Source organism: Caloenas nicobarica, chromosome 6 (assembly GCF_036013445.1).
Source record: "Caloenas nicobarica isolate bCalNic1 chromosome 6, bCalNic1.hap1, whole genome shotgun sequence".
In the NCBI taxonomy this organism is placed as follows: Eukaryota; Metazoa; Chordata; class Aves; order Columbiformes; family Columbidae; genus Caloenas; species Caloenas nicobarica.
In genome coordinates, this window is record NC_088250.1 from 29,744,661 (window position 1) to 29,762,470 (window position 17,810).

At 40.4% G+C, this 17,810-nt stretch overlaps 1 protein-coding gene across 8 annotated transcripts in view; it reads right to left on the minus strand.

The window, feature by feature from the left end:
- Positions 1 to 17,810, minus strand: part of CLASP1 (cytoplasmic linker associated protein 1) — a 173,666-nt gene that overhangs the window by 13,725 nt on the left and 142,131 nt on the right. For 5 of the 8 annotated variants that reach the window (XM_065637801.1, XM_065637799.1, XM_065637796.1 and 2 more), the window contains 6 exons: positions 17,099 to 17,242; positions 15,729 to 15,835; positions 6,681 to 6,831; positions 5,407 to 5,653; positions 4,475 to 4,668; positions 2,652 to 2,780 (listed from right to left, as the gene is read on the minus strand). In XM_065637801.1, coding sequence (XP_065493873.1) covers positions 2,652 to 2,780; positions 4,475 to 4,668; positions 5,407 to 5,653; positions 6,681 to 6,831; positions 15,729 to 15,835; positions 17,099 to 17,242 — 972 coding nt within the window. The remainder of the gene's footprint in view (positions 1 to 2,651; positions 2,781 to 4,474; positions 4,669 to 5,406; positions 5,654 to 6,680; positions 6,832 to 15,728; positions 15,836 to 17,098; positions 17,243 to 17,810) is intronic. The other 3 variants (XM_065637800.1, XM_065637798.1, XM_065637795.1) reach the window with 1 other exon arrangement.

Below are 17,810 nucleotides of genomic sequence, written 5' to 3' on the forward strand. Positions count from 1 at the left end.
AATACAGTCATTTTCAGCTGACTTATGCAGCCTGTTGCGTGCCAAAGGATCTCAAACTGTAAAACCAGGATCCCTCCTGTCTTCTACTACAAGGCAGAAGCAGCCCAGAAACAAACTGTGGAGTGACATCCCATCAGGGCATCATTGGCACAAGAATTTACACTTTACTAACTAAATTATATAGCAGCTTTCCTCAAAACAGTTTTTAGAGTACAGAGAAAGATTTAATTCTACATAGTCTAAAGACAGTGCACCACTGCCCTTAATACTGCTCTGATTTAGTGAAAAACAAAACCGTAGAACAGACCACTGAGATCCTCTCCTCCTTCGGCTATTTTTTATGAGTGCCCTTCAATTGCAAATTGGTGAATCTTCATTTAGTCTCTCACTCAGTGGGATCAAGTCAAAGGGCAGCTCCCCCACCAGTCCTGGAAAGAGCAGTGCTGGGAAGGCAGCAGGGAGACCAAGCTGGAGGGTCACCACAGGATGGGCATGTGTGACCTTCTGGCCTAGGGCCACAAGTTTGACCAACTGCACCATGCCCAAATGGACTCTCAGTTAATTTTTCACAGGCTTAACTGGATCAGCAAGTCTCAGCTACAGGTAAAAGTACCTAAAGCATATTCCAGGTCCATCTTTAGCCTAGTTCATGCAGAGACCAACATGCAAGTTGGGAAACCTTTCTTAACTTCATGAATGCTGATACTCTCAAGCTACCTACAGGCAGATTATGCATTTCACAGTTCTGAGAGCCCCATTTAAACAGGGATCCAAAAAAACCCACATACATGGAATGAAAGATCCAGCACCAGTGCCACCACTTAATACTGCTGCACACAAAACTGTTTAGCAAGAGACAGAAAAATAGGAGTATACCTGCAGCATCCTGCTATAACAGCTGTCACCCAAGGGCCTCATGGCAGCAGTTGCAAATATGACATTTTTTAATGAAGATGCTATGCAAAACCATTGCAAATCAAAGGCGTGCTATGTACAGCACAGTAGCTACTTGCCGATAGCAATATAGCTATGAATTATTCTTCTATAAAGAAGTGCCAGAACTCGCATCTCTTCATTTGTGGCTTGAGCTTTGGTTTCTCTGTAGCAAAGACTTATTTTCTCTGCTTTTCCTTATGAGGCATCTCATGCAAATCCTGAAGAACCATTCCATACCACAAGCTTGAAGAACACAGTGTGGGGAGGACAGAGGCATAAAGTGTCATGTTTTCAACATTGTGCTTGATTTCTATAAAACCCACCAGTTCCACAAGGACAGGAAGTTCTGAGGGGCATTAAAAACAGTGCCAGAGGCAGTCTGGAAAGGTCTGCTAGAAATGGCAGTTTTGGAGGACTCAGAAAAAAATTACAAAGGGCAATGAGTCAAGGTGAGCTGAGAAGTATGCAACCAGGAAAACTTGCCAATAAAAGGCACTCCTTCAGAACACAATGTTTTGTCTGACTGCTTTATCAGGAAATCAATTTACAACTGCTTCTTATTACTCTGAACTGAAAATGACAGGAGTGCAAAGGCTCTAAATCAAGGAGAGGAAGGTAGGCAGAGCAAAACAGTCCTCATTCACAAAAGTTTGCACATTTTCTACTTTTGCATTTTAGGGAAATACAGCCTGTTCGTTTCTTTCCTTGAGGGTGTTTTTTATTTTGTTGTTTTGATTTTTAAATAGTACAGTTTCTGCTATGCACAGCTAACATAACCTTGTGCCAATAACGCATTGCTCTGGATCCATCTGATCTACACAATGACCTTTTTAATGGCCAAAGCTCTCCAAACAGAGATACCTAAAATTGCTAGTTGAGAACAAGCCTGTTGCAGAGCAGTAGTGTCTTAGATTTGTTACCAAAGTCCTTGCTTTGAAAGTCACCACAGACATACAGAAAAATTAATGTGGCATTTCCCAAGGTATAGCTCAAAATTGCAACATGCACAAGGTAGATGAAAAGATACAGCTTGGAAGTCAATCTACAAAGGCTGATTTTAAATGTAATTTGAATGATCTACTTAAAATATTATCATCATGTCCCCTTATTTTTGTTTTGCTCCAGAAGATACCTTCAGTTGCATACAGTTCTCTCACAAGAGGAAAATGCAATTCACCTTTTCAATTTCCCTTTGCTTCTTCCTCTGCCTCAGCTTCTTTTCAGCAGCACGGCCTCTTGCCCATTTTCTCCTGTTACTCACCAGTTCCCAGTTCTCCAGCATGGCCTTATTTCACCATTCAGTTTTCACAACAGTTCTGCTTGAACATGGGGGGCTTTGTGTTCTCCAGTACATTTCCCATCCTTACCCATACAGATGGAGCACAGTGCCCCCAATGAGCTCCATAAAATTATTAAATGTGCTTTTATACTACAGGGTCTCGGCCTCTCCCAGAACAGGCAAGGAAATCCTGGGAAGTTGCCAAATAGTGGCCTACAATTCCAGATAGCCCCAAATCCACTTCAACAGCTCTGTCAGTCTCAACTTGTTTCCCCTCTGCTTCAGCATGTAAAAATTCTGCCTCTTCGTGCTTGGGAGACTTAATATCAATTTGTTCTCCTGTCAAGATGGGTCAACATGTTTGCCTGTTAAATCCCACATTTCTTCAGCAGGTCCATATTGCTTTCCCAGTAGCAACACTGAAAGGATCACTCACCTCCTTGTGCGAATCCTTATGTGCTTCCAGTGTTTTCATGATGGTCAACTCCGCATAATTCTTAAACCTCGCTGGCTGGTTCCGTAAGATCTCTCTCAGGACTCGCAGTGCCAGGGCTCTTATTGAATGCTGTATCAAGAGAAATCCACATTAGAAAGTTTGAAGTAAATTCTCATGGCTCCCTACACCACCAGAAATCTTATCTCACTGTACCAGCTCCAGTGGAGTGAGCAGAGAAATGTATATAACGAAAATTCAGAATTGGTCTCCTTGCTTGCTTTTGCATACACACACACAAAAAAAAAATCACATAAAATGACTGTTGTCACAGATACAAGAAATAATCAGAATGACTCTATTAAATTCCATACTCTTTTGGCAATGAAGTGCAAATTTGTACCCAAGGCAGCATGTCTGCATTACATTAATCTACAAAGAAGCTCAAATCGTATTTATTTTGCCCTTCCTCTTTTGCTTAGTTTTGCAGATATCAAACTGGGCATGATCCATGCAAGAAAGCTGTTTCTCATGTACCAATGCAGTAAAATCGACTCTCTTACTGTAAATCCTATGGAAATTACTTTCAAGAACAGTCAGTCATTGTAGTCAATGCTGACCTATGTGTTAATCCTTTATATCAAAATATCATTAACAGAAGGGATTTAACACACCTGCTTCAATTTCATAACTGTTACACTAAGTTTTTGGCCTGTGGCCAGTCCAAATAGATTCTATCATTTCGGCAGAGGAATACTTACTTTCCTCTATACTCAGCCTTTAAAGCAGGTCCTTTGCTATTCATCTGCAAAATTCATGCAGTGCTACAATACACATGCACTCAGATAAAGCCACCGTATCTTCTGGTACACATGTGATGATACTATGATTACATACATAGGGCTACAGCAACTCATGCTTATACTACCAACGACTGAGAAAATGTCAGCCACCTACACTGCTTCAGAATTAAAATTTCTGACAGCGTGCCATATGCTTTACAAGGAGTATGGGAAATACAATGGATTTTGAATCAGATGAAACAAGAACGAACTGTGCGTGCTTTGAAGCGTGAATATTGTAACAGTCAGATGGAGCACGGCCCTGACATGAAGTTGCAGCAGGGTGCCGAGCTTTACCAAGTACCATTGGGCTGCAAGCTGAACATACAGCCCCAAGTGGAAAAAGTAAAACCCTAGCCTGTAAATTGCCACTTTAATCAGCTATCAAATAGAAAGCTGTGATATGAATGCGGCTTTTTTAATACTTCAAAACAAGATCCCCTATAAACATAGTTTGTTCTTGATGACATTTTTGCAAGAGACAGAGACCCATCCCATGAGATCTAATAGCCTGGATCTTTAAACCACACAGAAAAAAAAAAAAAAAAAAGAAAAAATCTATTCTAGGGTGCTTTTATCCTCCTTTTTTGAGGAATGGTTATGATAGAGTTAAGAGCTTATAACTTCATTCTAACTTGGAAGAGAAAAACTTTTGAGATCTTGATAGTTTTTGTTCAAGATTAGAAAATAACTTATTTTCTGATTCTGGTTCAATTTCCTAGTTATTTGTTACTAACACTCCAGAGGGAGGGGGGGAAAACTGGAACACTTCAGAGTAGCTTACAATTCATCATTGAGCACACTGAAAAGAAAAGCAGAAGTTGTCAACATTCACAAGAAAAAACAAGCAGTGTGGCATCACTGTTGAGATGCCATACAAACAGCAGGTTTAATTTAACCTAGTGTGGAGGAACTATCACCCCAGGTGAAGTAACGTACAGAGAGGTAAGACAAAAAGAAAAAAAAAAAAAATCTACATCTCACATCTTTGTCTCCAAGCGTTTCCAGCAGCAAGAGCAGAATGGTTTTGAAATGTTCCTCCCAAACTCCAAGGTTATCTTCCCTTGTGATCTTTAGCAGTTCCAGGAGAGCTCCTTTCCGCTCCTCCACCCGCTCGTTGTGGTTGGAGAGCTCTTTCAGAAGATCAGCCACCAAATCTGAATGGTCAATGGGTACTTCTAGGACAAATGGCAGCAAATCATTTGGGGAAATAGGGAACAAGATCAAAGGTGTCAAGATTACTAACCCTCTACAGAACAGAGTACATGTAACAAGGGCAACCTACTGCCCAAAATGCACCAGTCAAGAGAATCTGACTAACCCACAATCTCACCTGAGTTCATAACACAGCTCATGACTCTGCAGGTGGCTCCTAATGAACCAGGAAGAGATGATGATTGAATTTCATCCAGTTCCAATAATTACTTCTACAAGATGAGAACTGCCACATTTTTTCCCAGACACACACACACCCCAAACCAACGATTGCACGTATGACCTTTAGATCAAAGTACAGTGACTGTGACTCAGTGTACTGCAAAAAAATAAAGCTAAGGTGCAGCATCGCTTAAATGAAGTGAAATGCTCAGTAAGAGCTATTGAGAAGTTTCAGTCATAGAGTGGAAGGTGCCAAAAATAGTGTCCTACAGATGTATTTAGATGCTTAAGGAACTAGTTTGAGGGAAGTTCTAGGCAAACGAGAATTAAAACTGCAGTATAACATTTTCTCAATTGCTGAAGACCAGGATCTGCTGGTACACAAGAACACAGAGGATTTTCCTACCAAGCCTCAATTCAGGTGAAAAGTAATACACAACAAATGCATGGGCAGGAATTATCTGGGAGCGCTCCCCATCCACAAATACACCAGGAACAGAGCAAGCTGCCGCAGTTTTATAAGATCCGCTGATACAAACCATCCCGAAGCTGATCCATGTCATCATCGAACACTGCTTCCTTCAGGGCAGTCTTGTCATAAGTGTTAATTGCGTCGACATAAGGATAGGGGTTATATTCTCGAGCACGTGGCCCTGAAAAGGCGCGGGGAGGCTGGGTGTTAAGCAGGGAGGTTTTGTTATCTAGAGCCATCCTTCCGCCTTCCACAATGTCACTGCTTCCACGGACATCACTGGTAGGCACAGCGAGGCCACCATCTCGAGACACCTGGAGGATCAAACAGACAGAAAACACAGGAGATCACTCAAATTCTAGAAGCTGTAGCTTTCTTGGAGTTCACCCACCAATAAGAAGATGCACAGAATCACACATACATAATGCTTGAGCAAAACTTCGATTACCACCTCTTTCGCTTACGTAACTACAACTGTTCAAAAATATCTCACGATCATAGGGCAAAAAGCTATACTAACATTCCTAAATTTAAGTTAATACTGCTAAAACTGCACAAGCTGGCAAAGACTATAAGTTCTGGAATGGGACCAATTTGCTAAGAAAGGGAAAGGAAGCAAAGGCAACATCCTCCTCACAAAACTTCACAAGCCACTGACAGAGGAGACTGGGTGGTGCTTAGCAAGATAACATGAAATGAACAACAGAAGGGTCCCAAAGAAAAGTCTTGGACCAAAAATGTTTAGATTTGAAGGTTAACTTAATCTGCTAACTCAATTTTTCTTTTTGTCCAGATAGGATGCAAAACTCTCATAGAATCATAAAATATCTCAAGTTGGAAGGGACTCATAAGGATCAATGGCATCTCACATGGTAGATAATTCTGTAACCATCCATGCAGCATAAGGTACCATATGAGCTGCACACTCAAAGTGATTACAGGGCCTTCCTATATATGAAGTAATAAGCCTGTGAGGGAAACCACCCATGCATTTTAGGAGCTAACACTGCCCATTGCAGACCTGACTACACACACTCCATGAAAACACCATCACTGAGCCATGCTGAGTCTGAGGAACACTAGTACTGTTCCCTTCGTACATGAGACTCCCTCAGAAACCCAGTGAGCCCATTTCAGAGAGAGGCAGAACTCAACAGGAGCAAGGGACTACATTAGTGGGATCCCATAACGTAGCTATAAGAAATTAGCAACCAATAAGCTGAAGACACTTGCAAGAATACAGCAGGAGTAACTGGATTTTGTACGCTAACAATCCAAAGCCAAGTTTGAACACAATGTTTTAAAATTTCAGCTATCTGGGGACATTAATCAAATACTTACAATGTCACAGTCTTTCTTTCCATCACGTTTGATTGGCTCATTCAGGTCCTCTTGACTACGGAAACTAAATTTTTCAATCGCTTCTGTGACTCCACGAAGAGAGCTGTAGATTTCATCAGAATTTAGGTTCTCCGTGTCATAATCCAGCATACTAAAGACCAAACGTATATGAAATGTTACATATGAAACTGGAATCCGCTTTCGACTGTTAACAAAAACAATGCCAAGTCAGAGACAGATGATTTGGCATACTCTTTCTAAGAGTGACTGGTAACAAAACATGGATGGAATCAAAGCAGACTTCAGGTCTGAGTCTCCCCTCAAATGGGGCTAAATCAAGGAGAAGTTCCACTGAAATCAGTGGTGTCACATCGCTGTGAGGGGAAATCAGGTCCGCTGTTTGTTGCATTAGATAGGAGCGAGTATGCTATCTTCTGTAAGTCAAAAACCTATCCCCAGCATGGTAATGGTGTTATTTAAAAAGGAAAATAAAGTAAATAAATCACAACAACTACTCAAAGGGTTGTGACAGACGATGGAAATGAAATCAATGAAATTTAAGTTTCACAATAAATTAAATATATTCTATCAATGGATTAAAATGTGACAGATTTAAATGGAAAGGAAAATGCATCTTGTCATAAACCTTAGTCTAACATGTCCTATTTTCATTTATAGAGTAGTAAAACCAAAACCACTTGCATGATGCCTTGATAAAAGATGCATTTCAATATTGAACCTAAGTTTGGGAATTCTCTCACTCAAATCTGATGCCTTCTTGCAGTCTGTCTGTTCCTCAGAAACTCCTGAGCAGCATAAAGCCATGCGAGTTTTTGGATTCCTCAAGGAGTTATCCAAAATTAAGTTCTGTGAAAAAATACCAGGCATGCAAGGGCAGATGATATGAAAAGATGTGGCTGAGAAGCTCCAACAAACCTGGAGAAAATGAAAAGGCATCATTGGCAGGGCTTTATTCTGTCTAGGAGGGGAAGCTGAGTTTGTATGACAATCAGTTTTCCAAGAGAATTAATGAAGAGATCCAGTAACTGAGAACAATTCTTCTGGGGGAGTCTTGGATCTTAGTAGCACCAGAAGCAAATAAACCAAAAGAATTTGAGACATTTACATCAAGTTGTTTGTCAATAAATGCCAAGGAGTGGCTCCCTACAGGGGTGAATTACTATTTCTTAACAGCTGGGGGAGGATGACAGAACAGGCTTGGAAGATGATGGCTGAACAAAGAGCCACGTTCCTTTTCCACAAAAGAAAGATTCCCTGTGAGATGGGTGGGGAAAAAAAAAAATCCCTTCTGAATCCTGGGCACACAGCTATTTTCAATAGAACTAAAAGTAGGATGTTAAATATCTAGAACCACTATTTTATTTTTTTTTCCGGAAGAAACTCAGGAACTTCAGACAGGAAAAGATTGGTGCTGCCCAATTCCTTTGGGATTAACACACTGAAAATAGCCATAATCCCTGGCTCCCATGCAACACACATGCTCTGCAATCGCACAAGCATCAGCATGATGTATTCTGGCAAAGAAACCAAAGAACAACTCCCCAGCTTTAAACAGTGTCTGTCAGGCCAGGAAGAAAGAGAAGCCAAGAGCAGGAAAAAAAAATAAGTGGTTTATAAACCTACAGAAGTCAAAGTATTTAGACCTTTTAACCAGCTGAATGACACTAATGCAGTGTGATGGCTTTCCAGACAAAAGTGAAGGCAGTTCTTAAATTCTTTATAAGTATCAGGCAGGGATAGGACAACTTTGTTTCATATGATCTCAAAAAGAGTAATCTTGACCTCAAGCACATTTGATTCCCAGAAGTTCTTCACACGATATTTAAGTGAGCAATGAAACTACCATTCAAGAAGGTGTACATGTGACTGTACCACGTACCCACACCAAGAGATGATGTGACTTACTAATGGTCACACAAAAAAGAGAAATAATCACAAATGTACTGATGCTAAATATTCTGCTAAAATAATCATTTCTTTCCTTGGGGATGAATTTTGCCCTACACTGCTACCAAAGAGCAGATCAAAGTACAGACTTGGCAACGCTAAAGGACTATGGCAATTTCTCAAAGAGTCATTGATCTGATGCATTTTTCAAAGCACAAACCCACATTTTGATAAAAATCTAAAGAATCCAATGATTTCATATGTCAAGAGTAAGCCTGTGTAGGAGATCACATTATGTCTGTGTTCTACATGAACAAAAACTCTACATGTGAACACATGTCTATTGACAGTATGTGTGCTAGAATACTTCACAGACAACACAATGGGGGGAATAAAAAAATAAAATGGAACTACACCCATCTTTCAGGGAAAAAGAAAAAAAAAAGGGAACAAAAGGAAAAAAATATGACCCATACAGAAAACTAGAGGAAAGTCACAGGATGAGTAAGAAGTGAGTAGAGATGAGCAGTGTTTAAGGATGTCACAACATTATTTTCCATCCTCTGCTGCACTAAAACAATGCAGCTCTCCACACAAGTTTATCAGGATATAATTTGGCGGTTTTCCAGTCTGACATGAAATACATTTTACTTCCATAAACTTTTATTCAGTTTCCAATCCAAACTATGTGAAAGTAATCAACAGTTTAGCATCCTCAAGCAGTACACAGTAACCTACTTCCTTGCACTTTCAGGCTCTGGGCTGGAATATATGTCAAATTATTCCAAACTTTGGTGACAGCTAATGAATGGAGGAAAAAAAAAAATTCTCTACTAGTTTAATCCAAAAAATCAACACGGATCTCTTCCAGAGATATCTTAGTGTCCTAGAAGAGTCAGAACGTTGATTTAAAGTTTAAATTCTGCAGGTATTCACAGAGGTACAGGCTGTAGGATCCTGTTTTCTCGGTCATCACAGATTCCTAGATTTTGAGCCAAAGAACAATTTATTTGCTTTTCTTTTGATAGTTTTTCATTAGCAACTTATTGCTTCGAGGAAAGACTGGTATGTAGTCCTTCCTCAGGTAATAGATATATTGAAGTCAGGAGAAACCACATCTACAGACAGTCTGTTCTCAGGTATAAACTTAAAAATAATCCAAGGGATTTAGCATATAGGTCTGACAAATTTGTATTCAGAAGTGGTCTTTTTATTAAAACCAGTATACCGCTTTAGTCTAGTATACTGATTTAAGACCTGTATGCAGACTGGAACAAAATGTGAGGGCAGAGGAAGAGATGTCAGAATTGCAATCAATAACCTCTAAATCTTGTGGTAAGGCCAATTTTAATTTCAATACTACAGATTTCCAAGATGTTCCACAATCACACTGTGCAAGCAGCTGGTAAAATCATACATGCCAGCTTCATCCTCATTGTCCTATGGATATTCACTACTGCAGATGTGAAATCCCTACTGAGCCGTGTTTGCCTGGATGAAAGTATCCATGTGCCGCCTGCACAGCGTCGCCAAGTTGAAAGACCTTGCCTGTGCTGTCACAACACAACCAGTACCTGCCAAAAGTGCTCAGCAACTGTGTTCTGCATTGGAAACCAACTGTGAGATGTATAACCCATTCAGGAACCTGGCAGGGAGGAAAAATCTGGGAAAATTCCTCATTTTTATTTTCCCACTTGCATGCTGCTGCTTCTCCAAGCAGCGAGCAAGCAGCCACCTGCCACCTCCACTTTCTGAAAGCTATCGTCACCTCTTTTCCTTCTCCAACCAAAGCCTCTGCAAATCATTTCCCACATTTGAACAAATGCTACGGTGTGAAAGGTAAATAATACTGTGACACCTCAGACAAGTTGGTTTAACAGGTAGCTTGTTACCTGGGAGAGTAAGAGCGTCTGAAAGTCTTGTGGGAAGGAGCAGTGGGGATGGAGTTAGGCTGAGGAAGGGGAGGGGGGTGCTTCGACAGCCCGTCTGCACTCCAACCCCAGAACCGACTGCCGTGATCAGAGGAGAAACAAAAGAGAGAAAAAACAGACAAAGGAGAGGGAGGAAAAAAAAAAAAAAGAAACTATAATCTGAGTGGCTTAGTGCTGTCATGCTGCCTTGGAGAGAGAGAAAAAAATTAATAGAAACAAAATTAAACAAGAATACTCCATTGAGCCCCATAATTGGCCTTTATTATTAATTTCCACTTTTATTCCTAACATAATGATATTGTTCACACAAAAATAGTCCCTGCTTGTACTAAGCAGTAAATTTTACAAATGGATATAGCCTCTATAAACAACTCTTAATATGTTCCAAGTGAACAATCCCTGACCACGCATCTGTATTCAAACTCTAAGCAGGTATTTGCAAGCAACAGCATTTCCCTGGAAGAAAGGAAAGTTGGAGTTGACTTCTTTAATCAGATACCCAAATGGAGCTTGTTTAGTTTGGCTCCTGGTACCTCTGTAAGTGCCTGAAAACAGGCCCTACACAACCAGCAAACCTTCACAGGGCTTGAGATCAGACCCTATTTCACCAGATTCAAATTGATCCCAAACATGCAGCAAGTGAAAGTCAGCCTAGAGTGTAGATGCATCATGTAAACTGGGGACTTGGCCCAAGTCTCAGCAGATAAACCAGCAAAGACTGGATGACACCAGCCTCTAAGTCAATTCAGATCTCTCAAAGTTCCACAAGCCCCTTCTGGTTCCTGTTTGATCCAGTGCCCTTGGGTCAAGGCATCCATCCCTGTCCCTATTTGACTAACCTTTGCTTTCGTCCTGTTCCCTTTATGGTACATGGATTTTCAAAATCAACTTCTGCATAAAAATACAGATGCTTAAGCTGGTGGAGTATTCAGGACACCGCTTTATTTCTATTAAGTACACTATCTCAGAAAGTCACATTTGTGTACACACAAGTGAAAGATATTGCAAGATCAGAAGTGGCAAACAAGTCAAGAATTGCTCTAGTGCAAAAAGCAGCAAAGCCAGTTGAAAACTCCTCTGAAGACTGGTGTCAAGAAATTCACTCATTAACCAGCAATCAAACCCCACAGCTGTTACATGCAACGATTACAGAAATACACCCAACACCCAGACTGCTGATCAGAAGCCTCACAGCTCAGGTCTCACCTACCTGCAAACAGGTCACCAAACAATGCAGGCTTGTCCTTATTGTATAAGGTGGGTAGCTTATTTTAATTATTTTTCCATGCCTTACCTTGCTCAATTTAATACTGAAACTGTCAAAATGGTATTTTCTATTGTCAGTGAAAAAACAAGCACATAAACTACATTGCCAAATAAAAGAGTGAGCATTTTATTTTGATGCATTTCCTCTTTGAAGGACCAAATTTGTTAGGTTTTTTTGTTTGTTTGGTATTTTTTGTTTGTGTGTGTGTTTGGTTTTGGTTTGGTTGTTTGTTGTGGCTTGGGGTTTTTTTTGTTTTTGTGGCTTGTTTTTGGTTTTGTTTTGTTTGTTTGTTTTAATAACTGGATCTATACACAGGTTTCTGAGCTGCTAACAAAGGTAAAAACACTAGGGCAAACCTATTCTTTTGATATTCCTTCACCTAGAATTCTGTTGGAATATTTGAAAATTCACAACTTGAATGCAACATTTGAGTTTACAGAAGTGCATCTGCCATTCAGAATGGTATTCTTACACTGGAGGACTTCACAACTTAGTATTTTCCTTTTTATCATACTACATCATTTACTGTATCTCAGAAGATTTTTCTCTGTCCAACACAAACTCAAGCCACTCATCTGAGCATTTCCCAGGAAACACTCTTTCCTCTCAGTCAGAAGTCTGGGTTTTTTTCCCCTATTATTTTCAGTCTTCCCAAGTGCCCTCCCCTGCTTTTCTTCTTCAGAAAAGCGCTTTCTTCCATAACTCCTCTTTCTCCAAAAACTAAAACTGTGAAAACAAAAAAAGCAGGTACAAATGCTGAAATAACTCAGATGCAGTGGATATGCTCTAGTGATCATGAAACAGAACTGGATGGAGCAAATGAAAGCAGAAGGAAGGACTCTGCCTGAGGCCCTGAAAGCACGTTACTCTTCCAAAGACACTAACAGCAGGGGATACTGAAGCAGATGTTATCATCTGGACAGGCAAGTTAGTTGTTTGCATCAAAGTCCAGTTCAACCAAAACATTCAAAATCTATCCAGAGCTTAAATGCATGTACACACAAATACACATACACAAAATAAAAGTGTCAGTCAACTGGAATTCAGTTGTGACAGCAATAATATGGGAGAAGTAATGTGACCTAACGGCAATGGCACACATATATTCTATAGAAAGTCTGTATCAGCCTTGCTGATTAATATTGAAGATATCATCCACAAACCATCAGTGAGATAAGGGAGGGCAGCTATGCTTAGCAACATTTTTATATGCCTAGCGGACCCAAACTATCCTTTCTACACATATTCCAGCCCCAAAGACATGTATCTCTAGATATGACTCCTCCAATCTCTGCATTAAGAAAAAAAGAAATCAAAGTATAATCTTCAAAGCCAGAGCTGGCATTAAGAACTGGAGAGAATTCTTCAGCCAAGTGCACTCAGGCTGCCTGTGCAAGACATCGGCACAGGGGCAGCAAGACCCACACACGGAGCATCTCAGGAAGTGATGGGCAAACATGACCTTAGTACAACCCTCTGGCAATGGCTTCCACAAAAATGTAAAGCCAAGCCTAGTTTCAGAGGAGGGCTACAGAGAGAAACTGTGGGAATCTTTATCCTTTTATACTGCTATCAGAATGACTCTGGTGTTCTCATTTTCCACCTTTGTAGAGAGAAAAGTGACAGTTTACACCACTGATGAATAGCAAATGACAAGCATTTGTAATTGGAAACGTGACACAGAAGCTTCTATATCAACAACTGCAACACTGCGGTGTACCTACTTCCCATCATCTGTTATAGTGCGTCTTCCAAAGCCTTTTTTTCTGAAAGAAGGATGTCCACATATACTCTTCAGAAACAGAGCTAAATTCTCCCTTGTTCTGTAAGTCAGGACCATGTTCAAACTGTGCTACACAAGACATTTTCAAGGAGGATGCTGTCCTGCAGAACATCAGAAGTTACAGCCACTGATTTGCAGTCTTTGCCACTGCCTTTTTTTACAAAAAATAAAAATCTGGAGCTACTGTTACTGCTCAGAGGTCACTCACCAAAAAAGCAGAACTTTTCCCCTGAATATTTTAAAGGGCTTTTATAGCAGCTTCCACGTTCACCTATCATTGAAGAGTAACTTTTATACATCACTCTTGAATAACTAAATCCAGCAAAGAAGCAGGACGCACTTCTTGAAAATACACCTAAATTCTGGGATCAGCATCTCCAAGAACTCCATAGAAAACCGAAGGAATGATTGTTTTCTAAAGGTACCAGTGGCACCAGTGGTAGTTTAGGTCTTGACAACAATAGCAGATTACTCTGGAATTACTTAAACTATTCCTTGAGAACATACCATATGGAGAAAAAACTCCAGTTCCTAAACCCCAAATACTAGAAAACAACAGCAACAAAGTATTACGTGTATGCTGAATGCTTTAATCAATATTCTGATACATGCATCCTGATATCAAGATGTGAGAAGAATGCAAAGAGAAACTGAAAAGCAGTGAGTGAAGTGGCAAAACACAGTTGTGTCCCAATGGCAAAACCCCAAAAACATGGTAAAATGCCATGGATTTATAAAATAAGTGCCACATGCAAACATGGCCAGCAAAGCCACAACGTAACCACAGGGAAACATATCTCAGTTCATAATTGCCCATGACAGAAATCAGCATAGCAACAATGCTCAAACTAGTCACAAATGAGGCAACATTGTTGGAACAGTTCCCCTGAAACTCTACCACTTAATTTCTTAATGAAACCTTTGTTGAAAAAAAAGTTGTATTAGGCAACTTGACCTTGGCTTGTAACTTCTCAGTCTAGTTTTGGATTACAGCAGATTTAGGGGTCACAAAGATCTATCTAGATATCCAAAATTTTCTCAGGAAACCCCGTGTGTTCCACATATGCTGCTGGAATTAGTGTAACTACTCATTAAAGGCTAAAAGCCTGTGTTTTTCCTGACACATGGGAACTCACATGGCTTAAGCACCCCTCCAGAAGGGTCGATCAAGCCACGACAGGGCTGATCAACACATTTCAGCGTAAATTACTGCACTGGACTACAAACTACAGTCCTCACCCAACACGTTTCCTTCTGTCTGTTCAACAGAAAAGGGACGTGGCCTCCCATGGAGAGGGCAGGCAGACCAGAGCAGCTGCCTTTAAGCTTTCCCCAGCAAGAATCAAGGCTTGTCCAGGTAACAACCTAATGTTTTCCTCCAGTATTTCTATGGTCCCAGAGCATACTGTTTGAATTCTTATTTGTTCTGCTCTAAGCTTTTACGGTACAAAACATGTACATTCCCAATATTGAAGAGTTTATGTTTGTTCAGTAAAAGGTTTTGGAGTGAACCAATATATTCTAGGGTAGCATCTGCAGCTTCAACAAAACACTGGTTGCAATAGACCCGCTGCCCAAAGGATCAGATCAGTATTCTGCTGATGAGCAGCCCGGAGAGTGCTCGGAGAGATATTTAGCACTGAAAGACAGTCACCACCTCTGCCTGTTTTGCATCCTCACAAAGCATCAGAGGGGAACAGGAGATGCAGTACTTCTCTCAGCAGCACAAGGACTGTACAACAGCCAGAAGAATTACTGATGAAAAGAGCACACCTAAAAACCAGACACAATCCGAAACCCTTGACCTGAAAGTCATCATATACTTTGCGATATTTGCAACCTCAACAAGGCCTCATTTCTAATGCTGCCATTTAAAATTACCTTTACTGACCCCACAAATGTGATTCTGAAGAAAGCCTAGTTATGAAAGAAAATACTATAAGACAATACATTAAGATCACACAGATAACATGAGGACTAGAACACTGAAGTCAATCACCAACCATGTACGATCATGTTCAAACTGTTTCTTTGGAGCAATGTACTGTAAACCTTTGGTCTTGTTTTTGCTTTCAAAGTGAGTCATATTCTGCAAATGCACACACAGTGTTGAAATCCTTTAATATATTGTAAGAGTTTTAATCAGCCTGCCACATTACCTTGGAGACAGTCCACCATGGGAACAGTTGGTAGGTGAAGTTAAGGGGCTGGTTCTGCTGCTGGAGTGCCGGGAAGGAGTCCGACCAAGGGTATTGCTGGGGGAACCCTGGCACAGAAGCAGGAAGACAGGGATTAGCAACATGTCGCAATGCACAGGCAGGAGCACACAACAACAACAGGTCCAAATACAGCCTTTGTTTGCACTAGACAAGCTGTTTTGGTTCTGGCTCTTGACCTAAAAATCCGCAGGCATGGTTCATGTAGTCATCAATATGTTATTGAAGGTACTGCTGTGAGGACCAAGAATGCATATGTGCACTTTTCTGGAATCTACAGTACCTGCAATTTTAACTACGCAACACATACAGCCTGCAAATATTGCCAGAAATGGTTTATCAATGCATCAGGCTAAACAGCTTCTCAGACATGATTTGCCAGCCTCCAAAGTATGCAGATCATTACCCTGGCAATTGAGCAATTTATGCAGCTATTTTCCACATTGTCTAAAGCTTTCTGATTGTGCTTGTTATGAGCATAAGTAAGCAATCTAACTTATCATTTTTCCACTGGCCTGCACAATCATTTATACCACAGTAAAATGAGCAGAAATTGCTTCCAATTCCAACTCTCTTCACACAAAGTTGAAGGTACTAGACAATCCAGTCTGTTTGCTTGGAAGCCTAATGCTGCAGTTCTAGCTTACACGAAGGTCTGATTGTCCCTGTGGAAGTGCAAAGTTTGGAGGATTCAAATTCCAGCAAGTTTCACAAGATTTCCACATTAAAAGGGCAAAAAAATATTCTAATCCTTGCTGTTCTGGGGGGGGAAAGAAATTTAGAAGCACACTTAAATCCTCTACTAACATATACCTTCAGGGAAATCAAAATACATAACAGCTCCATGTAAAACCAAAATATAAGATAATAGGTCTAGACTAAGGAGACCTTGTAGGTCACAAAGATCCTGCAAGCTTCTTTGTAGACAGTATTATTAAACTGATTTCAATAGTAGTGATAAGCCCAGAAAAATCTGTGGTATCAGGATCTCTGTTTTAGCAAAGAGGTCATTACTGGCAGGATTTTCAAAACCACCACCAACTTGAAAGCACAAACTCCACCAACTTTCATAAACTTCTCAGTATTTTTTTAAAAATCTATTCTGCTTATGACTATATTAAATTTAAAAATCACTAAGTTTTTTGTTTTAACGGTCCCTATAAAAGCAACAAATAGAAGCCTCTGCTGCCATGTTGCTTCAAAACGGAAGTTACAGGTAATTCATGCTACTGAACATCTGCAGCAGCTTATCAATATATCAATGAGCTGCTGCCTTCGTGGCTCTGCTGTTTGCAAGGACAAGGGCCTCTCACCACACTGGTGTTACTGGAGTTCTTGAGGTGGTTGTGCAGGAGCTTGGTAGCACCATCCTGGAATGTTTTTGGCAAGGCACCAAGTAACATGGTAAACTCAGGAGTGTTCAATTCAAAGAGAGAAATCAGGACTATTTGTGCTGCCTGAAAAGAAGAAAGAAAGAAATGACCGTCAGTTTTTATTCTTTGAAAAGAGTATGCACCCTGTTGGTAATGATCCTTACAGTAACTGATGTATGTTTCAATCAAAATGAAGACTCCCATACTAGACTTTTTTTGACATATTCCTTGTGATGTGTCATAAGGAATTGCTAACTCCTATAGTTAACTTGTCAGTTCTTGGAGCTTGCAATATATTTTTGCATTTATACTGTTAACTTCTCAGACATGAAGTGCACAGCTACTCACAGCTAGAGAGAAAGTCTTACCATCGTCCTGTCCAGCACATATTTCAATTGAACAAGTTACTACACAAATTTAAAGGAAACAAATAAAACCAGAAGCTCAGATAAGTATGAAGAATCTAGGACTGCAATCTGTCATTCCCAAATTTTCTACTCTAGGCACAAATGGGACTAGTTCTCTTCCCAACCAACCTCTCCTCTTCCTAAGGACCTGACAAGTTTGTTTCAGACAATCTCTGCTTCTGTTTTCCCACCTCTCCTGGCAAGTCTCACCTTTGAGGCTGTTTCAGCAACAGAAGACTCCATCT